The 18375-nt window shown below is 41.5% G+C and overlaps 1 protein-coding gene across 1 annotated transcript in view; it reads right to left on the bottom strand.

Moving 5' to 3' along the window:
• The window catches only part of tbck (TBC1 domain containing kinase), a 62169-nt gene that overhangs the window by 40173 nt on the left and 3621 nt on the right, over positions 1 to 18375 (bottom strand). The window contains exons 8-22 of the mRNA XM_079999101.1: positions 18288 to 18349; positions 17985 to 18046; positions 17497 to 17645; positions 16154 to 16292; positions 15900 to 15999; positions 15703 to 15752; positions 15458 to 15587; positions 14716 to 14814; positions 14557 to 14619; positions 14266 to 14392; positions 13938 to 13988; positions 13739 to 13822; positions 12321 to 12406; positions 10342 to 10378; positions 6996 to 7157 (exon numbers count right to left, since the gene is read on the bottom strand). Of these exons, the coding sequence (XP_079855227.1) occupies positions 6996 to 7157; positions 10342 to 10378; positions 12321 to 12406; positions 13739 to 13822; positions 13938 to 13988; positions 14266 to 14392; positions 14557 to 14619; positions 14716 to 14814; positions 15458 to 15587; positions 15703 to 15752; positions 15900 to 15999; positions 16154 to 16292; positions 17497 to 17645; positions 17985 to 18046; positions 18288 to 18349 (1401 nt within the window). The remainder of the gene's footprint in view (positions 1 to 6995; positions 7158 to 10341; positions 10379 to 12320; positions 12407 to 13738; positions 13823 to 13937; positions 13989 to 14265; positions 14393 to 14556; positions 14620 to 14715; positions 14815 to 15457; positions 15588 to 15702; positions 15753 to 15899; positions 16000 to 16153; positions 16293 to 17496; positions 17646 to 17984; positions 18047 to 18287; positions 18350 to 18375) is intronic.

The raw sequence follows: 18375 nt of genomic DNA, 5'->3' as shown, positions 1-18375 counted from the left end.
TTCTGCTGTCAGGAACAACCTGAAGCAGTGGTCTACTTCCATCTAGTACTACTACTACTACCACCACCTACCACCAAGTCCCTGTCACATTTTAGTCAAATGTTTTTTATCTCCCTCCAAATGCCTCTGAAATAGTCCTCCTCCCACTTTTCACCTTGACTATAGAGAGGATTAGAAAAATGGGCCTCAATGGATCAGATAAGGATTTTGGCAAATTGGGAATTCTCTCATCCATACCTTTCTGTACTCTCTCAATACCTCTTTTTCCAATCCCTCTCTCACTGATAATGACAAATCTAGCTAATGAGAGACCTTTCCCAACCATGACTTGGTCTTGGTCCAAATCAATTTCAATAGACGTGTACTGTATCTTTCTCTTACGCTGTCCCACAAGTTTGGGGAAGGGGGTTGAGGGGCCTGGCTGCTCACTTGGGTTAGGACCTGACAAGTTCCGTCGCAAAGCTAATTTCAGTGAGAAACAATGGTGGTCTGAGATTCATCACCAACAAGCTCACAGACACTTTAGGGGAACACATTTTCCTTCCCTAGGGCCATGGATGGAGCATGCAATGACTTAAAGGAGAGCAGATTGATAGCCCTTTAACAAGCCTTGGGTCCCACTGGGCATTCCAAGGGAGATGATGCAATTTTGGACCAGTGGTTTTTTTTCCGACACAAATAGATTTGGTGACAATATATTGCAAGTCATTTTCAGACTTGCTGGGGTGTTGCCACAAGTTAAGCATTGGAGAGAGATCATCTGGTACTCCTCTTTTTCATGTTTACATAAATATTGCCAGAGCCCCATGGCTTTGGTCCTTGCATACATAACTCTTGTTGATGTAAGAATTTTATTTGATTGTAGAAGTTTGTTCCTATTGTTGCATGTCCTCCAAGTTACCAGCTTCAGCTAAATACCCAGAACAAAAAGTCACATTAATTGTCAATCCATGGAAGAGGATAATAAACACTGCTAAATATCTACTGATGATAATACAGTCGGTCAAACTATAATGCTCTCATGGCAGTAAGCCTTCCAAATAAATACTCTAAAATTCTTTCTGCAGGTGTTTGTTCATGGTGTGTTACTATGAGGAGTTTCCATAGATTATGGCTATTTTCCCAGGACCTAAATGATAATAAACACAACTCATCAGTGCTTCACTCAGCTCATCGAGATGGGTGTTAATGTCCCGTGAAAGAAAAACCTGCTGTGTCATCCGTAAACACAGTGCTTGTGTCAGCCAGTCAGTCAGGACCATTGTAAATCGCTTAAGTCGCAGTCTAAGAGAAATACATGAACTTCCTGTCACTAAAAGAGCAGGAGCATTGGAACGGCCAAACAAATACAGTAAAAGTACATGGCAGGTGGTGTGTTGATAGCTTTAGGGCGCAGGGCCTAGATGGTCAAATTTAAATTGAATTACCCACCATGATATACTGTATATGTCCAGAACAAATTGACTTTTTATTTAATTTCATTTTACCTATTTATAAAATTACTTACTCTATTAATTTATTGATAAATAGAACAGCTTTGCTGTTGTATTTACAGTTTATGGCTGTGCAACTTATATCATTTGGTATAATTCACTTTAATGAGAAAGTTTAAGCAACCACAAATACATATTATTCCTCGACAATTATACTGTCAAGATATCAAAGATGTCTGAATAAAAGACACAATTACCATCACCTTCCTAAAATAATGGCATAAGTCATTTTTTCAGGTTTTTCAGAAAACACAAAAAACTGAAACAAACATATTATATTTATTAATGATTTCATTCAAAAGGTTATGACAATAGATGATTATTGACATACTGAGGAGGGAGGCGATTTTACCAGAGGTGGCCAGCATCATGAGGAGATGATTTAGGCCAAAAAAATCCCTTTTGTCAAAAAATGACTTAGGCCATTATTTTAGGAAGGCGACGCATTGTCGGGGGAGCAAGTCAGAGGACTTGAAGCCATCACTTCTCTTGTGTAATGTGTAATAAGCTTGTCAATAGGAGTTACTGTCACAAGCCACATTTAACGCTTAGATTGAGAGAAAGAGAAGAGTCGATCTGAATAATTTAAGCCAGTTTTGAAAACTAATCTTGGCCATTAGCTGTCATACTGATGTTAGCAGAACAAAAGGGAGAACAGACTGTTTTTATTTTAAATTAATGGGGATCCTACAATTCTATCATCGTATTTATCCATAATTAGAACAGTAATAATGTGTATGTTTATGAATTCTTACTTCTATACAAACCTCAATGTCTGTCTATATGCATCAGGTCACTCAGTGCCTTTTACTTAATCTTCATGCACAGAATAAACAAAATAGGACAGTTTGCCATTAATGACTTAAATGCAAATGTATACAGAAAAAGCAGATTCAGTAGAGGCAGAAAGCCCAAAAGATAATATTGGGATTAGTTGACAAAAAGTAGCTAGCTATGTAAGGGTTAACACAAGACCGACCTTTACCCATGAAACAAGATGATGGCATGGCAATGGCAAGGCTTATTCAAATATTAAATTACAGGGCTGTTGTGGACTTAAATAAATCTTGTGCAACCAAAATAAAGATAAATCCACTAGCTGAGGTGTAAAAATGTGTACAAAAGAATACAACTGTATACTTTTCATACCTTTCCCCTTGTTAACTCTTTCAATTAAATCAACGGTTCACAGCCTGCCCGGTGCAGTTCGATGATATTATGAGAAACAAAGGACACAAGAGGGAGGCAGAGGGTGATAAATAAACAAATAATTCACGGCCCTTAATCCTACTAATGTTGGCATTCAGACTCTGCTTTGCAGGTCATTTAATTTGAAGATTAGGACAATAATATTTGATCTCAATAAATATACATTTTCCAAGGGTTGTAATGTGGTGATTGGAAGTATCTAAGATAAACATCATAAAGTATATTGATTTGAGCCATAGCAAACCTTAAATAGGCCATCGCAAAATAAGGAGAGGCACTTATGGTCTACTCGACAGCCTATAAATAAATTAAAGTTTGAATTAGGAAGGCTGTATTCTCATTTTGTAATATCATGATAAACCTATTAGTTGTTGGTAAGTTTGAGGTTTTGCAAGTTCAACATTGAACTATGATTAGCGCACCGCTTCTTGTATATTAAGCATTTTACCTTTTTTGTTCATCCCATAATAAAGTCAAATTCTCCCATATTGAGTAGTAATAAAAATAACACATATCCCACAAAAGGACAAAAATTCAAGCTTGCGGTAACATGTGGAGCATTAAGCTAGGTTTATACCTTCCCCAAGCACGAGGGCGCTGGGAGCGTGTGACGCAAATTACGTCACCGGGGGGCCTTACTATGGCGCATGGGGTGGGAGGTCGTCCGAGATTTTGTGACTGGGCGCGAGGGGCGTTCCCTGGAAATGCATTGGAAGTGATGGGAGATCAGCGTTATGCTGTTTTATTTCTGATATGTTGTACAACATTGATCGGCAGTATAAGCCGGATGTGAAATTCAAAGTCTAACAATTCATTTTTGATGCAAAGACAAAATAGTTTATGCAAACAGCAGGTTTGGTGATTTTATTGGAAATCAACAGTGAAGTTAAGTTTACAAATAAAAGCTAACATTTCTATTGGTATTTATGTGCAGTTTCATTTAACAGAATCCTGCAATGAGGGAGAATAATTCCACCTTGTGACTCTGTTCCAGAGCAGGACATAACCTCAACCCCCCACTACTGTCTCCCTGCGAGGAATTGGCAGACAGACCAGCTCCATTTCGGCGCTTTTTTCGGTTCAACCACCGTGAAAGCAATTCCTCCTCGGCACAAGCTCCTGTGCGTGCAGCCATGTTTGCGTGCTGTCTCGCGCTCTTCTTGGTTTACTACTTCCTGCTTCACATTGTACTTTCTCTCTACTGCCACCCATGGTTGCTAAGAATACTGCAACAGAGAATTTGCCAGCTATAAAAGGCCGGCGCTCTCTGTGCGGGGGGCGTGCGGTGCCATGCCCCGCCCCACCAGCGCAAGGGTTTAACCAAGGCTTTAGTCTGATCCGAACCAAATGCATTTTTGTCTCAATGTATGACGACATAAATTTTGTACGCCTGCCAGTTGGGAAAACAGATGCTGTGCACAAATCACGACAGATGTACCATAACCTTTTGTGTGTGCGTGTGTGTGTGTGCGCATGTTAGACGTGCATCTACAGTATATGCATGCAGAGAAAGCATGCATTATACTGTCCAAGCTACAAAGCAATGCTTCAACTGTAAAACAGGCAGAAAATGTTTACCTTTCCACTTAGAAATGGAAACACCCAAGCAAAATCTTGGCTGACAAACTCAGAATTTAATTCCACGTAAACCATGCCCTAAATCATTGCTTTCTGTGGCATACAATGTGAGAAATGCAATAAATAAATATTGACAAGGACCAGAAATGGCATATAGCTGGGTAACTATGTCCTTTTGAAGATCACTATAAAGGGTAACATCCCTGCCTCATATAATTTAAAGTGCGAGCCAAACACTGACCTGCAACATCCCAGGTAAACACACGCTCTGATAACAAGGCTGGAGGTAATATAAAGCGTGGAGCTGGCGCTGCTGCCGAGCCTCATCCAGCCGAGCCAAAGAAGTTGGCCACAGTTCCAGGCAAACATATTTTACCTTTATAAGGAGAACTGGCTCTCCCTGCGTCTGATCCTCCCTCAGATGAATGTGTTGGACTTGGACTCAGTGAAACACCGTCAAGTAGGGCAGTAGTGAAATGAGGGAGATGTGGAGGCTGCTGTTTCAAGTTTACAGAGCGCCTAGCGTCCATTTTCAAATCACGCTGGTCTCTGAGGTGGTTGTTTAAAGCCCCAATGTCATATTGGCTTTCAGCTAGAAAAGCAGGGGCTAAGTCGCGTTTGGAAATAGGGTTTTAAGGGAAACTGATTGAGTTATCCCACAGGCAGGAGGTGCATTTGAAGATATATATTATGAATGCAGCTCCTGAAGTTTGTGTCACTGATACTTTGCTGAATTAATCACTTGGCGAGGGGGAAGGGGAGCAATAAAGGGAGCCGTGTATGACGTACACAGAGAAGGCAGAGAAGGACTTTTGACTCTCACTTGCCAATAGGTGTCACCAAACACCATGACCAACTTTAAGCTACATGACAGACTAGAACTAGAGTGTACAACACCATAGAGTTAGAGCCAGAGGGGTTCAATGCTTATCTGTGCTGCAGCCTCCCTATTGCTGCTTAGCAGATTGACATTCACACAGTGTTTCTTCTGTGGCCAATGCACAGAAACCATAGGGAAGCAGAACCATATACATTTGTTAAATGGGAAATAGGGCTGCAACTATTAAGCATTGATTATTCATCTAAAATATGCGATTAATTTACACCAAAAAAGGCAACATTTAGTTATTTACTCATCTAAATATTTTCCCAGCACTCAAAAACATAAATTTGAATTCAATAATAAAGAACAAAGATAAGAAATCACATTTTGGTGAAGCTTTACAGTAGGAAAATATCTTATTTAATCATATAATTGTCTAATCTAATAACTTAATTTGACAAATCTTTTGTCCTCCAATGATCAATTATAAAATGACCCCTTTCACCCCCACATACATACATATATATATATCCACCAAAGTGGTCCAAGAAAGGACAGTGTCATGGGCGCTCAAGGCTCATTGATGCATGAGGGAAGCGAAGCCTAGCCTGTCTGGTCCGATCCCACAGAAGCTACAGCAGCACAAATTGCTAGAGATGTTAATGCTATATATATATATATATATATATATATATATATGAAATTAATATAAATAAAAACACATTTCCAAAGATATCAGTTTTTAGCTCCAGTTAGATCCTGTGAACATTTGGAAATTTCTTTCCAGAAAGCCTCCACTTACAACTCCTCTACTACCACTTCCACAAATTCATCCTCCGTTAGGAAAGGTTTTTATGCAAATGTGCCTCATTACAAAAAAAGCACGAGAAACCCAGGTATTCCATGGAACAGTTCACTCACCCAGCCCACCCACCATCTCTCACGTACAGGTGTGAGTAAGTAATCCTGTCGAGAGTGCACAGATCAAACACAACTCCATCAATCTGAACGCAGTCTGATAAGAACAAAAAAAAGCATTCGACTCCATCAACGTCTGTCACCAGTAATGCTGGGAAAATGACACAACATCCAGGCTGAGGGTGCAATCAGCGCCAGCAGCCGGCCGCTCAGTGGCAACCAGAGCTCATCAGTTTACCTATTCAAAACAGCTTTCTCCTCGCTGCTCAACAGACGCAGAGCCCAGCGTGCAGAGCTAGAGCGTCTAGAGCGCATCTCAGAGGTGTTTTGTCTACGTAGCAGACTGCAAGGACTTCATTTACCCAAAGAGACGACAGTGCATGCTAGAGCTCTAGAGGCGAGGCCTGTCCTAATACATACTAGCTTGAAACACTAAGACAACTCTCCGTTCAGGGGCAAGATTTGTATTGCCTTAACCATTAAGTGCCTTTTCTGTCATTTCCAGCCATTTATCCTGAAGAAAGACTAGTGCAGCAAATGCAGAGAAAGATTGTATGTTGATTGTATTCATTATGGTTGCACTGATACAGTATCTCTTGGGTACTTACCAACAACGAATACTGTAGGAGTAGTGACATTACAAGTGAAAAAAAAGTGAATTTTTTTGAATATAATGTGAAATAGTCATATTTTGAAGAACCCTAGCGTTTGCCAGTTACTTTTTTCAGGAACTGATTTATTCACTGCTTTTATGGAAAAATTGTTTTAACAGACACAACATGAAGCTGTCACCGAGTGTGAAAAATAAAAACCTGTGTAACCAGACTATGTTACGCTGATACAGTATCTGAGCGAACGATACCCGGTATCTGCATCCCTAGTATAACTGTAGATGATGTTTATGGGCCACATAGTTAGAGACGGCCACTAAACTTAACTTTCATTGGGCTTCAAGTGCTAGACAGCGTCCTCACCTGGCAGGTCGGAGAAGAGCAGGATACACTCATTGAAGCCATTGGCCAACAAGCGATCCCTGAGCTGCTGCAGAATGGCCACGCCGATGCAAAAGGGGAAAGAGGAGTTCCCCAGCAGCAGCGTGTCCCACAGGTGGAAGATCTTGTGCAGTGGAAACACATCTGCATGTTGGGTGGAGGACACAATACGGTCAAAACTTTGCACAAACTCTGTGAATACAGGTGTGCGAAAAGACAAATCCCTCAAAGGATAATTTGAGGGATAATTTGAGTCACGGAAGACCTAGCGTAGGAAGTAGGTGACGGGTGGCTAATAATGAGTCCCTTTTTTGACGTGTGAATAGCACTTTTGCTCAACATACCCTTTGTCTGCTCAATTGCTCATTTAGTCAAGCTGTGAATTGCAAGATAGGCTGCATGGGTATTTACCGCAAAGGGCGCAGCTGGAAAGACATTTCAATATGTGGGAGTTTTTTAGGTTTTTTTTCCACAAAAAAAAAGATAGATGCCAAAGAGGATATTAGGGGAGCTGAGTGGGTTTGAGGGGCAGAACATATTCTGCACTAGAACAGTAAAGTACGACAAACAGATTATATGTTTGGACTGGAAAACTATTTGTTCTTTTCTGGCATATTATTTTAAGTATTATTTAAATTAATGACTGGCCTAGAGGATTATAGCAAGCTATATTAAGAACTATTATCCGTCTGTTAATGTTATAACAGGCTTTGTCAAGGTGGGTGCTGAGCTTTAAACTGAAGTGGACAGAGTTGGGTGGATGTGGTGGTACAGAGGACGGGCAGGGTAAAATGCCTTGGAGGGTCTTTAACACATTAGTAGTCTCAGCCAGGCAGACTGGTGTATGTGACTGACAGGCGTGCCTCTGTGTGTGTCCGTGTGGTCGGCATGTGGGTGTGGGCGTCTGTGTGCGTATGTGTGTGTGTGTGTGTGTGTGTGTTTGAGAGGGAGACAGTGAAAATGGGAGATGACCCTCTAACCCTCATGCTGTATTGGACACATTAGTAGTCAGAAGGGCCCACCTCACACGAGCCTCAGGAGGATAGAGAGCAAAGGGGTCACATCTCACACTATCCTGCACAAAAGGTGTGTGTGGGTGTGTGTGTGCGTATATGTCTGTGTGTATGTGCGTGCGTTTGTAGGGCTGTGAGTAAATAATGATAAATACCACTCTGAAACAATCAGCTTCAGGTACATCAACATAATAGAACATCTCTTTATTTCCTCATTTTTTTTATTGTCCATTTTATGTATGTAATTTAGTTATTGAATATTAATTTTTTTTCCTTTTTTTTATTACTTTATTGCCTCCTATCTTTTGTGTTTGTAAAGCACTTTGTGACAGTATTCAAAAGAAGAAGATATACTGTATGAATAAAGGTTTACTTACACACTACAGGAAATGGCCAATCGACCCAATTAACACACACCATTAATCATTGTTGTGCCTGTATCTACACGGTCTCTTTGTTGATAGTATGTAAAATAATGACGTTTAAAGAGTTCCACCATGAAATATGTGTCACTTTAGTCTGAATTTAATTTGTCACACTCATGCAGACCACCTGATCACGTTTCAGTGCTGAAGCTTCACTCTGTGTGGAGGTCAGAGTGCAATGCTGCCACAAATGTCAAACGTGTGAAAACCCTGAATCTCTAAAGCCCCTTTCCCACATGGAATGAAAGACGTAAATCCACTGGCAATTATCCACATTGGCGTAATGTGGGAAAAGCAGCGGGTGTCGATGTTCCGTAAATTTACCCACTCTCGACCTACTTTAATTTCCAGCAAAATGCCGGTACGGCTGTGAATGGAACTGTGTGAGAATGGAAGCAGTAACATTGCCGGAACAAGCACGTAAAGTAGGGGTGGAGCCGAATCCCAATACCGGCAAAGCACAAATAGTGGGTTTCTATGAATATTTGTTTCGTACAAATATTTAAAGAAATATTGTTTATGTTTATTACTTCTTAAAAATGCCACTCAGACCGGAGACTTGTCTTTTAGAGTTAGAGGTATGGTGGCTGAAACATTTAAATAAAAAATTAATACTAATAAAAAGTTAAAAGGTGTAACATTTGTTTTTATAGTAGTCTGGCATACATAACCAGCATAATGCACGGTGTGTATGACTGGGGGGGGGGGGGGTTCAAGTTCATTGGTGGGTTGTTATAATTTGCATAAGTTCATCTGACTGGAGGGGAGGTGTCCAGGATCGTGGGTCATTGGCCCAGCTGTCTAGGGGGCGTTCCCCGGGGAGTGCAGAAGGAGAGGAGAGAGGGAAGTGAGGCGAGCGATAGGTGCTGGTTGAAGCGAGAGAGAGAGAGTGTCTGAAGAGAAGCTCGGAATAAAAAGGGACAGGGCCATCCCAGGGGGTTATTTTCCGATCGAACACCTCAACCCTGGGGTAGTTGTAATATACGTTTGTTTTTTGTATTTAAAACAGGACTTGATTAATAAGCAAATTCGACAGCAGCTTTAGGTATCTGGTACAATGTAGACTCATATAAAATGTATTTAAATTGATTGCACTCTCTACAAAATAATTCTTGTGTAGCCAAGAGAGTTGAAAAAGAAAAAACACCTTTCGTGCAAAAATAGAGAAATGCTGCACAGCTGACGTGGCCAATGAAGCTTCAACACTGGATTCAATAGAAAATGTACCCATAAAGCACGGTGCTCCGCGCCAATACCCTGTGCCAACGCAGTGATATCGTGATACAGCGGTTCACGTGTGCGTATTAAACCGTAGGGAGCGTACCGAATGGTTCGATAACATACCATGCACTGTTGCATCCCTACTACCTACTGCCTTTGGTGTTTTTTTTTTTTATTTATCCAGCAACGTTATGAATTCCATGTGGGGAAGGGGCTTTAAAGTAATTATTAAAGAAGGGGAAAAGAAGTCCAGATTCCAAAGTCCTAAGATTGAAGAACAATAGTTTTTGTTTTAGACTTGTCATTGGACAGTGGGTCATGAATCGCCGGGACAAAAAGATGATGGTCAATTGGTTTATTTAAGTAAAACAGTCCAAAAAGTTGGGAGAAGAGTGTATGAGGAGTGTAAAATTGTGATTAATTTCAATTTATCAGAATTTGCTGGAATAATTGCTGGATCAATTTGCTGGAATAATTCTGGGGGAAAAAAAGATCCTCTCAGAACTCCTTGTACATATGAGAGGAGCTGAAATCAGTCTTGTCTGAACTATCTTCATAATATCTTCATTCTGCTATTACCTTCCAGTAATAGCAGAATGAAGATTAGCTTCAATATTTATAGCCAGCATCTTAACAACATCATTATACACAGGAAGAACGGCTACTTACGTGTAAACATCGTTAAGAACCAAGGAATAGCATACAGCTGCGTGAAGGAGAAGAAAAAAAAAAGTTATTTTCTTATTAAATCTTAAATTATGATTGGCAGCAATATCATAGTTTCATATTTGTATCAATGACAATCAATCACAAGAATAACTGTTTCTGGAGACATTTGAGATTTTTTACCACCTGTAGGTAAGAGAACTACCAATGAGCACAAACGACTGTTTGGTCTTTAGTCATTGTGTAAAAAGCTAACAATGAAATCTCATTATATCTATGATTCTGTCCTCCTGCCTTCCTTCCTCTTTCCCATTTTACTCTTCACTCTCTCCATGCACCACCCCCCGAGGAGGAAAATGTCTAAAATTGAAATTAAACTCTCCAAACACTCACACACCCCAACCCTTCTCTCTCTGGCGTTAACTAACAGTTCCAGCACCTGCCATTCACTGCTACGGTTCACGCGCGATGTCCAAGGATACTGGAGTTTATTTCGGCTTGTTAATTGGGAGCCGATCACAGGGGAGCTGGTTGGCTCTCCTGCACCCAGTGGTAATGAGTTGGAGAGTGTCACTGCACTCCCAAGTCTCTGCCTCAATTTGAACAACTTTGCAGTGGGAGTGAGTCCAGCCAGATTGGATTAGTCCAGGTGTAAATGGCAAGCCCAAAGGAGCAGAAGGGGGTCCGTGTGTGTGTGTGTGTGTGTGTATGTGTGTGTGTGTGTGTGTGTGGAAGGGGATATAGGGGAGCAGGAGGGAAATGTGGCCGAACTGATAGAAAATGGTCTAAATTAAACCACGGCTACAGTTGCAACCTGTCTCACTGCCAATGTCATTACCAAGAGATTGAGACATGCCACACCATAAAATTGGAGGATAACTAGAGGTTTGGTGCTTATTTAAATAAGGGCGATCTTTCTGTGAAGCCACGTCTTTCGTTGCATTGGCTTTGTTTAGACATGCATGAGAGGGAAATCAAAATTTTGGATTTGGTGTAACATTTGGTCTTGTTAGGCGGACAGATTTACCACGTTGCTAAACAAAAGCCAAGAATGTGCTGTGAACTTTAAGAAAACACCTGTGGACTGTAAAGTGTAATTGCAGGATTAACAACAAATATAAAGCGAGCATCAACAAAGCTTATCGTTGCCCAGCAGTAAGAAAGAGGCATATGCAATCCCCTTTGAGAGTCAAGTAAACGCAGGATAAAACTGTTGAGATGAGATTAGATAAACAAACGTGCTTATCTTGAAAGAGCCTTGAATGAATAAGAGGAAGAACGGAACAACAACTTGCAGGGAATGAGAGTGACACAACTTCTCCGGGTTATGCAGGGGTTGATAAAAGCCACATTGAAGAAGCCGAAAGAAACATCCTAATAACGGCTAGGGTGAATTTTCACTTTAAGTAAAGTCACAAATCCACAAGTACGATACAGTGCTCTGGTTCTACTGCATAACAAAAGGGGCTCGTATTTGAAAGCCCTGAGGTGACACACGGTCATTAATGTTCCAACACTAGCCCTAAAGAGAGAGTGTGCAAGCTTTAACCTTGCCGCGGTCTGATCAGAGTTGCAGAACGGCCGGGAAGGGCGGGAGGAGAGCGCAGTCAGAGAAACAAGGTAGGTCTGGAGGAGGATAATCACTAGGCGCTCCTGGCAGCCATTAGACACTGTATAAATCATCACCGGGGAACTATGGGGCAAACTTGGCCCTTTCTCAACATTCTGAAAAAAATGGATCTGTGATGTGAAAACTTGGGTGAGGACGGGAAACGTGGTGTGAGCTGTGGATGATCATTTTTCTACCCCTAACAGGGCTCTGAGCCACAACTGTGACTAATGTCTAACCATTTCTTAATTTCACAACTGTTTAACTGGCGGACTTCATTATGTTGTTAACCATTCACGGTGCTTACCGTTACGCTATCTACCCACCACTTGACTTCTAGTGCTTCTAGACGCCAATGGTGTTGGTTACTTACATCTGGGATGAAGCCAATTTCATTAAGATGGTTGCTAAGCTCGGGGTCATGGAAGGCAATCACCTGGGAGAAGACAGTCAGGTACTCTGAAAAGGGATGGAGATTGATGTAGAACATTTAAGGAGGAAACACTTGCATTTGGTAGTAACTCTATAACAATTTGATGTGCTGAAAATAAGAAATAAAGACAAAAATCAGGCGGACAGGATACTACTGGATTTTGTTGTCACGTTTAATGACAATAATTGTCTTTTAGTTAGTTCTATGCCACTATCACAGTATAAGCTTATAACAGTGTGATAATACATATCAACCTTATGAAGAAGAGACAGTTCTTGACATTGAACATTGGAACATAAAAATTGGTAGTAGCAGTTAATTTCCCTCAACACGACCAATGAAATGTGCCAGCTGGATTCCTGGATTATATTCATTGCCACACTTGTCAAACTGGCTTAAAAATTGGATGGGATCATTTTAGAGTAGAATCTAAGGACTTTATAAAATGTCTGTGATGAAATAATAATAATATTTTTTACTATGTAATAGTTGTGACAACTCTATTAATATCTAATAAAAGATACATTCATATTTTACATTTCTATACAGGGTAGAGAGACAAGAAAAGTAGATGGAAACAGGGCTGTAGAACCAAATGAAATGCAATATAAGGCAAGAGAATCAAAACCCCAAATATTGTCAGTGGGCCGCTGATCCGCTAAGCATCCTGGGAAATTATCTTATGTACTTCACTTTGCAAATGGGTAAACAATGTGGAACTGTGTCACAGCCTCAGTCATGTCTCCAGGTTTCAAACCGAGGAAGAGAAAACACACAGCAAACTCTGACTAGACAAATAAACATTAGCCAGCTCATGAGAGTACCTAGCGGTAGAGCGACGTGATGATTGACCACATTTCCCACAGGGTTGGAGAGCTTGTTGTGTCTCAGTTTATCAGTCAAGTAGAAACCCCCCTGACATTTCTCAACAGGGTTTCGCAATTTCCGTGTGTTTCCATATCTCTAAATTGCATTGCCGAGCAGCACACTCCATTAAGATAGATTTAAATTAGTTTTCACAGCTCAGGAACAATATTGAGGCAAAATCAAATTCACTTTGGGCAGACAGCCTGTTGCTCTGTACTTATGGGTGTTAATGAGATTTTGAGTTGCTAACCAAATGCTAACTCTGTTTTTTGCTGGTTCCACAACAGGCACTGGTAGTCGGAATACATCAGTTCTGCCTCAGAGCAATAATAGCATCTCATAAAGTAGCAACTAATGTGAAAAAAAAGGAAAAGCATAGTGTGAAAATGTGAACACACCCAAGGTGGGGAAATTAACACACTGTGCATGTGTGCAACACTCAGTGTACAACCTTTCTGAATTAATGGAGTGCATGTTTGTGTGTTTCTCACCTTGTATAACATGAGAGTTGTCTTTGAGGAAAAAGTTATAGAGGTATTTGGGAATGAAGGCTGACATACAGGCGTAGGCCAGCGCTGTGCAGAGGACAGAGGAAGAAGAGAAGAATGAGTAAAAGGGAAGACGTGGAAAAAGGCAAGTCCTCAAGGCAACACTGTTGTAGTTCAGTCTATAGTAGTGTAAAATATTTACCTTCATTGTTGAAATTCAAATAGAGGAATGGGGCACAAAGTGAATCCAAACCTGAAACAAAGACATCAAAACAGTTAATAATTCCCACTGACCGTGGACATCGCATTGTCGCCACCTAGTGCAAGAAGATCATACTACAACACGCTGGGTGAGCAGGAGAGAAGGATGGACGGCTAGGGAAAGAATGAGAGAGAGAGAGAGAGAGAGAGAGAGAGAGTGAGAGAGAGAGAGAGAGAGAGAGAGAGAGAGAGAGAGAGAGAGAGAGAGAGAGAGAGAGAAGATAAAATCAATGAAGCAAGTCAAGAAAGAGAGTGGAGGAGTGACCCACCCTGCCAGTAAACCAGGTCAGGGTGAGAGACCACCCAGGCCTTCAGGACTCGTCTGAACTTGATGTGACCCTGCGGCGAGGACAGCAGCTCGTCGTATTGGTGACAGCGTGGGATGTCCACCTCAATCTGCAAAACATTCCCAGGAACACATCAATCTCAAAATGCAACTTTTTTTCATTTTAACTTCAGCGGTTTTAAAGGTTGCCTTTGGAGAATATTTTCTAACATTGTGATTGGTGTGCGTGTGTACAGATTGGCGTTTATCTTTAGAGATACAACAAATGTGGTACCTGTCTGTCGGTGGGTATCGGGGTGTCCTTGTCTATGCTGCCGTATTTGGCTTGGATGTCACCCTGGGCAAATAAGGAAAACAATAACCCACAAAAGCAAAAAAGCAAGAAACAACATATTTTGCGGGCACAGAAGCACATGCATATTTCTCTCCCCACCTCGATGCCGAGCAGCGCGGCCCAGGTCAGCCCTCGTATGAGTGGAGGAATGTCCACTCGGGCCTCTTTCCACACCAGGTTCTTCTTGTACGGATAGGCCTGAGAACGAGGAGTTCAGCGAATGTACATGCGTAAATATCAGAGCTTAAATGAAATTAACATCGGAGTGGAATCGTCTCAAACATTTATTTTAAGGGAAAACCAAGGTGTGTGTGTGTGTGTGTGTGTGTGTGTGTGATACTCGATGGCAGTGGTTCTCAACTGGAGGGTCCTGATCTAAAACATGGTCGTGGGACCATTTTGAGTGGGCTGTGGGTGTTGACTCAAAAATTATATTTTTTGTGGTGTACCGAATAGTAAATATTATTGTATACATATTTATTCATCCCATACAGTATATCCATCTATATTTATATGTTTTACCCATAGCCATACTAGCAACTGTACTGCCACTTAACTTATCCTGTGCATAGAATCATATTTCGTAGGTTCTGTATATTTGGCTATTTTGATTTTAATTGGCTATTTTCTTTATTTGGCCTATTTCTTCACCATCCTTGTATATGGAAATGTCCTTGGCTGAATAAACAGATTCTGAATCAGATTTTCCTATACTGAAAAACACTGTTTCCAACAGGTAAGGATATTGTTCTACAGTATGTTTCATGGGTGCGTTCATAATGCCCGTTGTAATTAGTCCGTTCTATTTTGCGTGCATGGATTATCTCAATGCATTCCACACCTTGAGAAGCCTGTCAAACAGGACCACGCGAATGAGCTGGTATTCCGTGTCCCTCTCACGGATGATGAGCGGCAGCGTGACAGTGGACGACAGCTCAGTGCTGCTGATGGACTGTGGCAGGCTAGACTGTCTGAGGGAGGGAGGGCATGAAGAAGTGTACGACAAAATCAATGACAAGAGGAGGAAAAGATTTGTGACAGGAAAGGAGAAGAGAAGAACAGCTGACTCAGGCTGAGACTCCTTACTCATCTTCCAGCAGAGGGTAATATGCTTCACCTCCAACATCCTTCAGCCTCTGAAACCAGCAAACAACAATTCATTTCAACCGCTCATCTGCAGTTTATCAACAGGCATGGGTACAAATACTGACAATGTGTGATGTCGGAAAGCCATGCGTTTTAAAGATTTTCACACAAGCGTTTGAAGTTGGGAATCGTCTCACGTTTCTCAGTTGGCAGAGGGACAGTGTCACTGTGGTGTCATCCAGCAGGAAGCTTCGATCCCGGCCCTGGCCAAATGACTCCCCGTCCTCCAGGAGAAAACTAACCACGACAAATGAAGTCTCAATATTAAAGTGAAAATCCGGAAGAATATTTATTTATTATTTTGTCAAGAAACCTCATATTTTTGCTACCACTTGATAAGAAATACCCATGTGTGTGTGTGTGTGTGTGCGCGCGCATGTGTATAAAGTACTTGGGCAGTGTGCAGACAGGAGGTTTGGACTGGATAATCTCCTTGTTGGTCAGCTCCTTCTCCAGGTCTCCTCCTGCCAGACACCACAGATGGTAAACCTCATCGATGGCCCGCTCCGACAGGTAATCCTCATCATCATCTAGTCAGACCAAAAGAAAAATACCCCTTTACCACTTCACCAAAAACCCGGTAACAGCTGCTAACATTCGGCATTTGTCACCAGTCCGATCAGCTCTGATTTGAACAGGACGCCCGGATCGAGACGCAAATTTTGGCCCCTTTACCTGCGCAATGCGACGCGCGTTGAAATTCCGGACGCTGGCGCATAAATAGAGAGGAAAACTGTATCTGTGTACCATTCCATCATTTCAAATCAAATTTAGAATCCAAATTCAGAAGCATCGCACTGTGGGGAGCAGCATGGATGGAGAAACATGGATCACCTGCAGCGTGGAGTATCCACGCTGCAGGTGATCCACTCTGTTTTTACTGCAGTGTTGGGTCGTTCATGAACGATCAGAATCTTTTGAACGGCTCAAAATACTTTTCTTCAAGTTTTACAGTTTTAGGTCGCTGTTTGTTTAAGTTGCTGTCTTCTCTACTGTTTTGTTCAATGACACGCCTCTTTTTAGCCGTGTTTGTGATGCTGAACGTGACAAACCAGAAATAAACGGCCTTTCTCCTGACAATGGGAAAGGTGACAATTAATAAATGCATTATCGTTCTTCTGTTAACCTGTACACGTGGCACTCTAATCCTGTGGTTCATAACTGGTTCAGGCTCAGCATCCACATCTAATTTAATATTTCAACCATCATATATATATATATATTTCTAACACCTCCTCTTATTGCAGCTGTTCGACGTGTTTCAAACTTTTAACCTTTGCATTAACTCCTGCATATGTAAGACGTCGTCTCTTTTATATCCATAGAATCTAAACACAAAAGATTCATTTCCCTCTTGTGGTACCGATTACTTTGCATTCCATGTTTATCCAAAACACTTGTTTCATTTGTTTTTAGTTAACTCTTTCCATGTATCTTTTCAGTATCTCCAGTCGTTCTATTTACTTGGATTGGATCATTATGGTTTGCATGCAGAGAGTGATAAGGTCATTATTTCTGATCGCAGCCATTTGCTTTTGTGTTTAACGCACATGTTCATATTGCGATTAAGATGACAAAATGATACAATCTGAAGCCCCTGTGTGTGTGTGTGTGTGTGTGTGTGTGTGTGTGTGTGTGTGTGTGTGTTTGTGTGTGTGTCTGTGTGTGTGTGTCTGTGTGTGTGTGTGTGTGTGTGTGTGTGTGTGTGTGTGTGTGTAGGCGTTCATGTTTGACCTTTGCAGAGGTCACTGATGTCCTCTGGAAGCTCTAGATGTGCACAGCGCAGGGAGGAGGAGAACAGGCTCACAGGCTTCTGGAACGGGACGTAGAGGCAGGAGATTCCTTCAAACACACTGTCTCCCAGGAGCTCTGCAGGGGTAGGCCTGAACTCACACATGCACGTGCGCACACGCACGCACACACACACACACACACACACACACACACACACACACACACACACACACACACACACACACACACACACACACACACACACACACACACACACAGACACACACACACAGAAATAAAAGCTTCAGCAATGTAAACATTTTTTTCTGCTATCAGCAACAGAGGATGCTTTTGGTTATTCTTTTTCAATTCACTCTATATTTACACGCCCTTTGTAGCTTATTCGCGTGACCAAAGCTTCCAGCACTATAAACCACAAATGTCCTATGACAGGATATGATATCCAAGCACCACAGACTCTTATTTACCTTTTGGATGGAAGGAAAGTCAAGCATTTCCTTAATAACTCCAAAACATTCTCGGGCAGCTCCTGCCAGGCACGGGAGGAATCCTGTTAGTTTCTGCCTTCTATTTGCAGCGTCTTCTCTAAGGCTTTTCAGAAGGTGCGATTGAAAGCATTTGCAATCTATCTATAAAATTCAAATGACACCATCGACATCTAAACCAATTTAAATTCAGGACTAAACTATATCATTTCAGACGGCTGTCTTTTTTCCAAATGGTCGTTTTAACAGCTCATGGGCACAATACAACTGTCAGTTTAAATCTACCTTTATGTTTTCCAGGCAACCGTGCTCCTCGGCAAGGACAGTGACAATGTCGTCCATGCAACCTGTGAAAGACGAGCAAAATAATGGC

Source organism: Zeus faber (genome assembly GCF_960531495.2).
Source record: "Zeus faber genome assembly, chromosome: 4".
In the NCBI taxonomy this organism is placed as follows: domain Eukaryota; kingdom Metazoa; phylum Chordata; class Actinopteri; order Zeiformes; family Zeidae; genus Zeus; species Zeus faber.
This window is presented reverse-complemented; position numbering and strand designations above follow the sequence as displayed.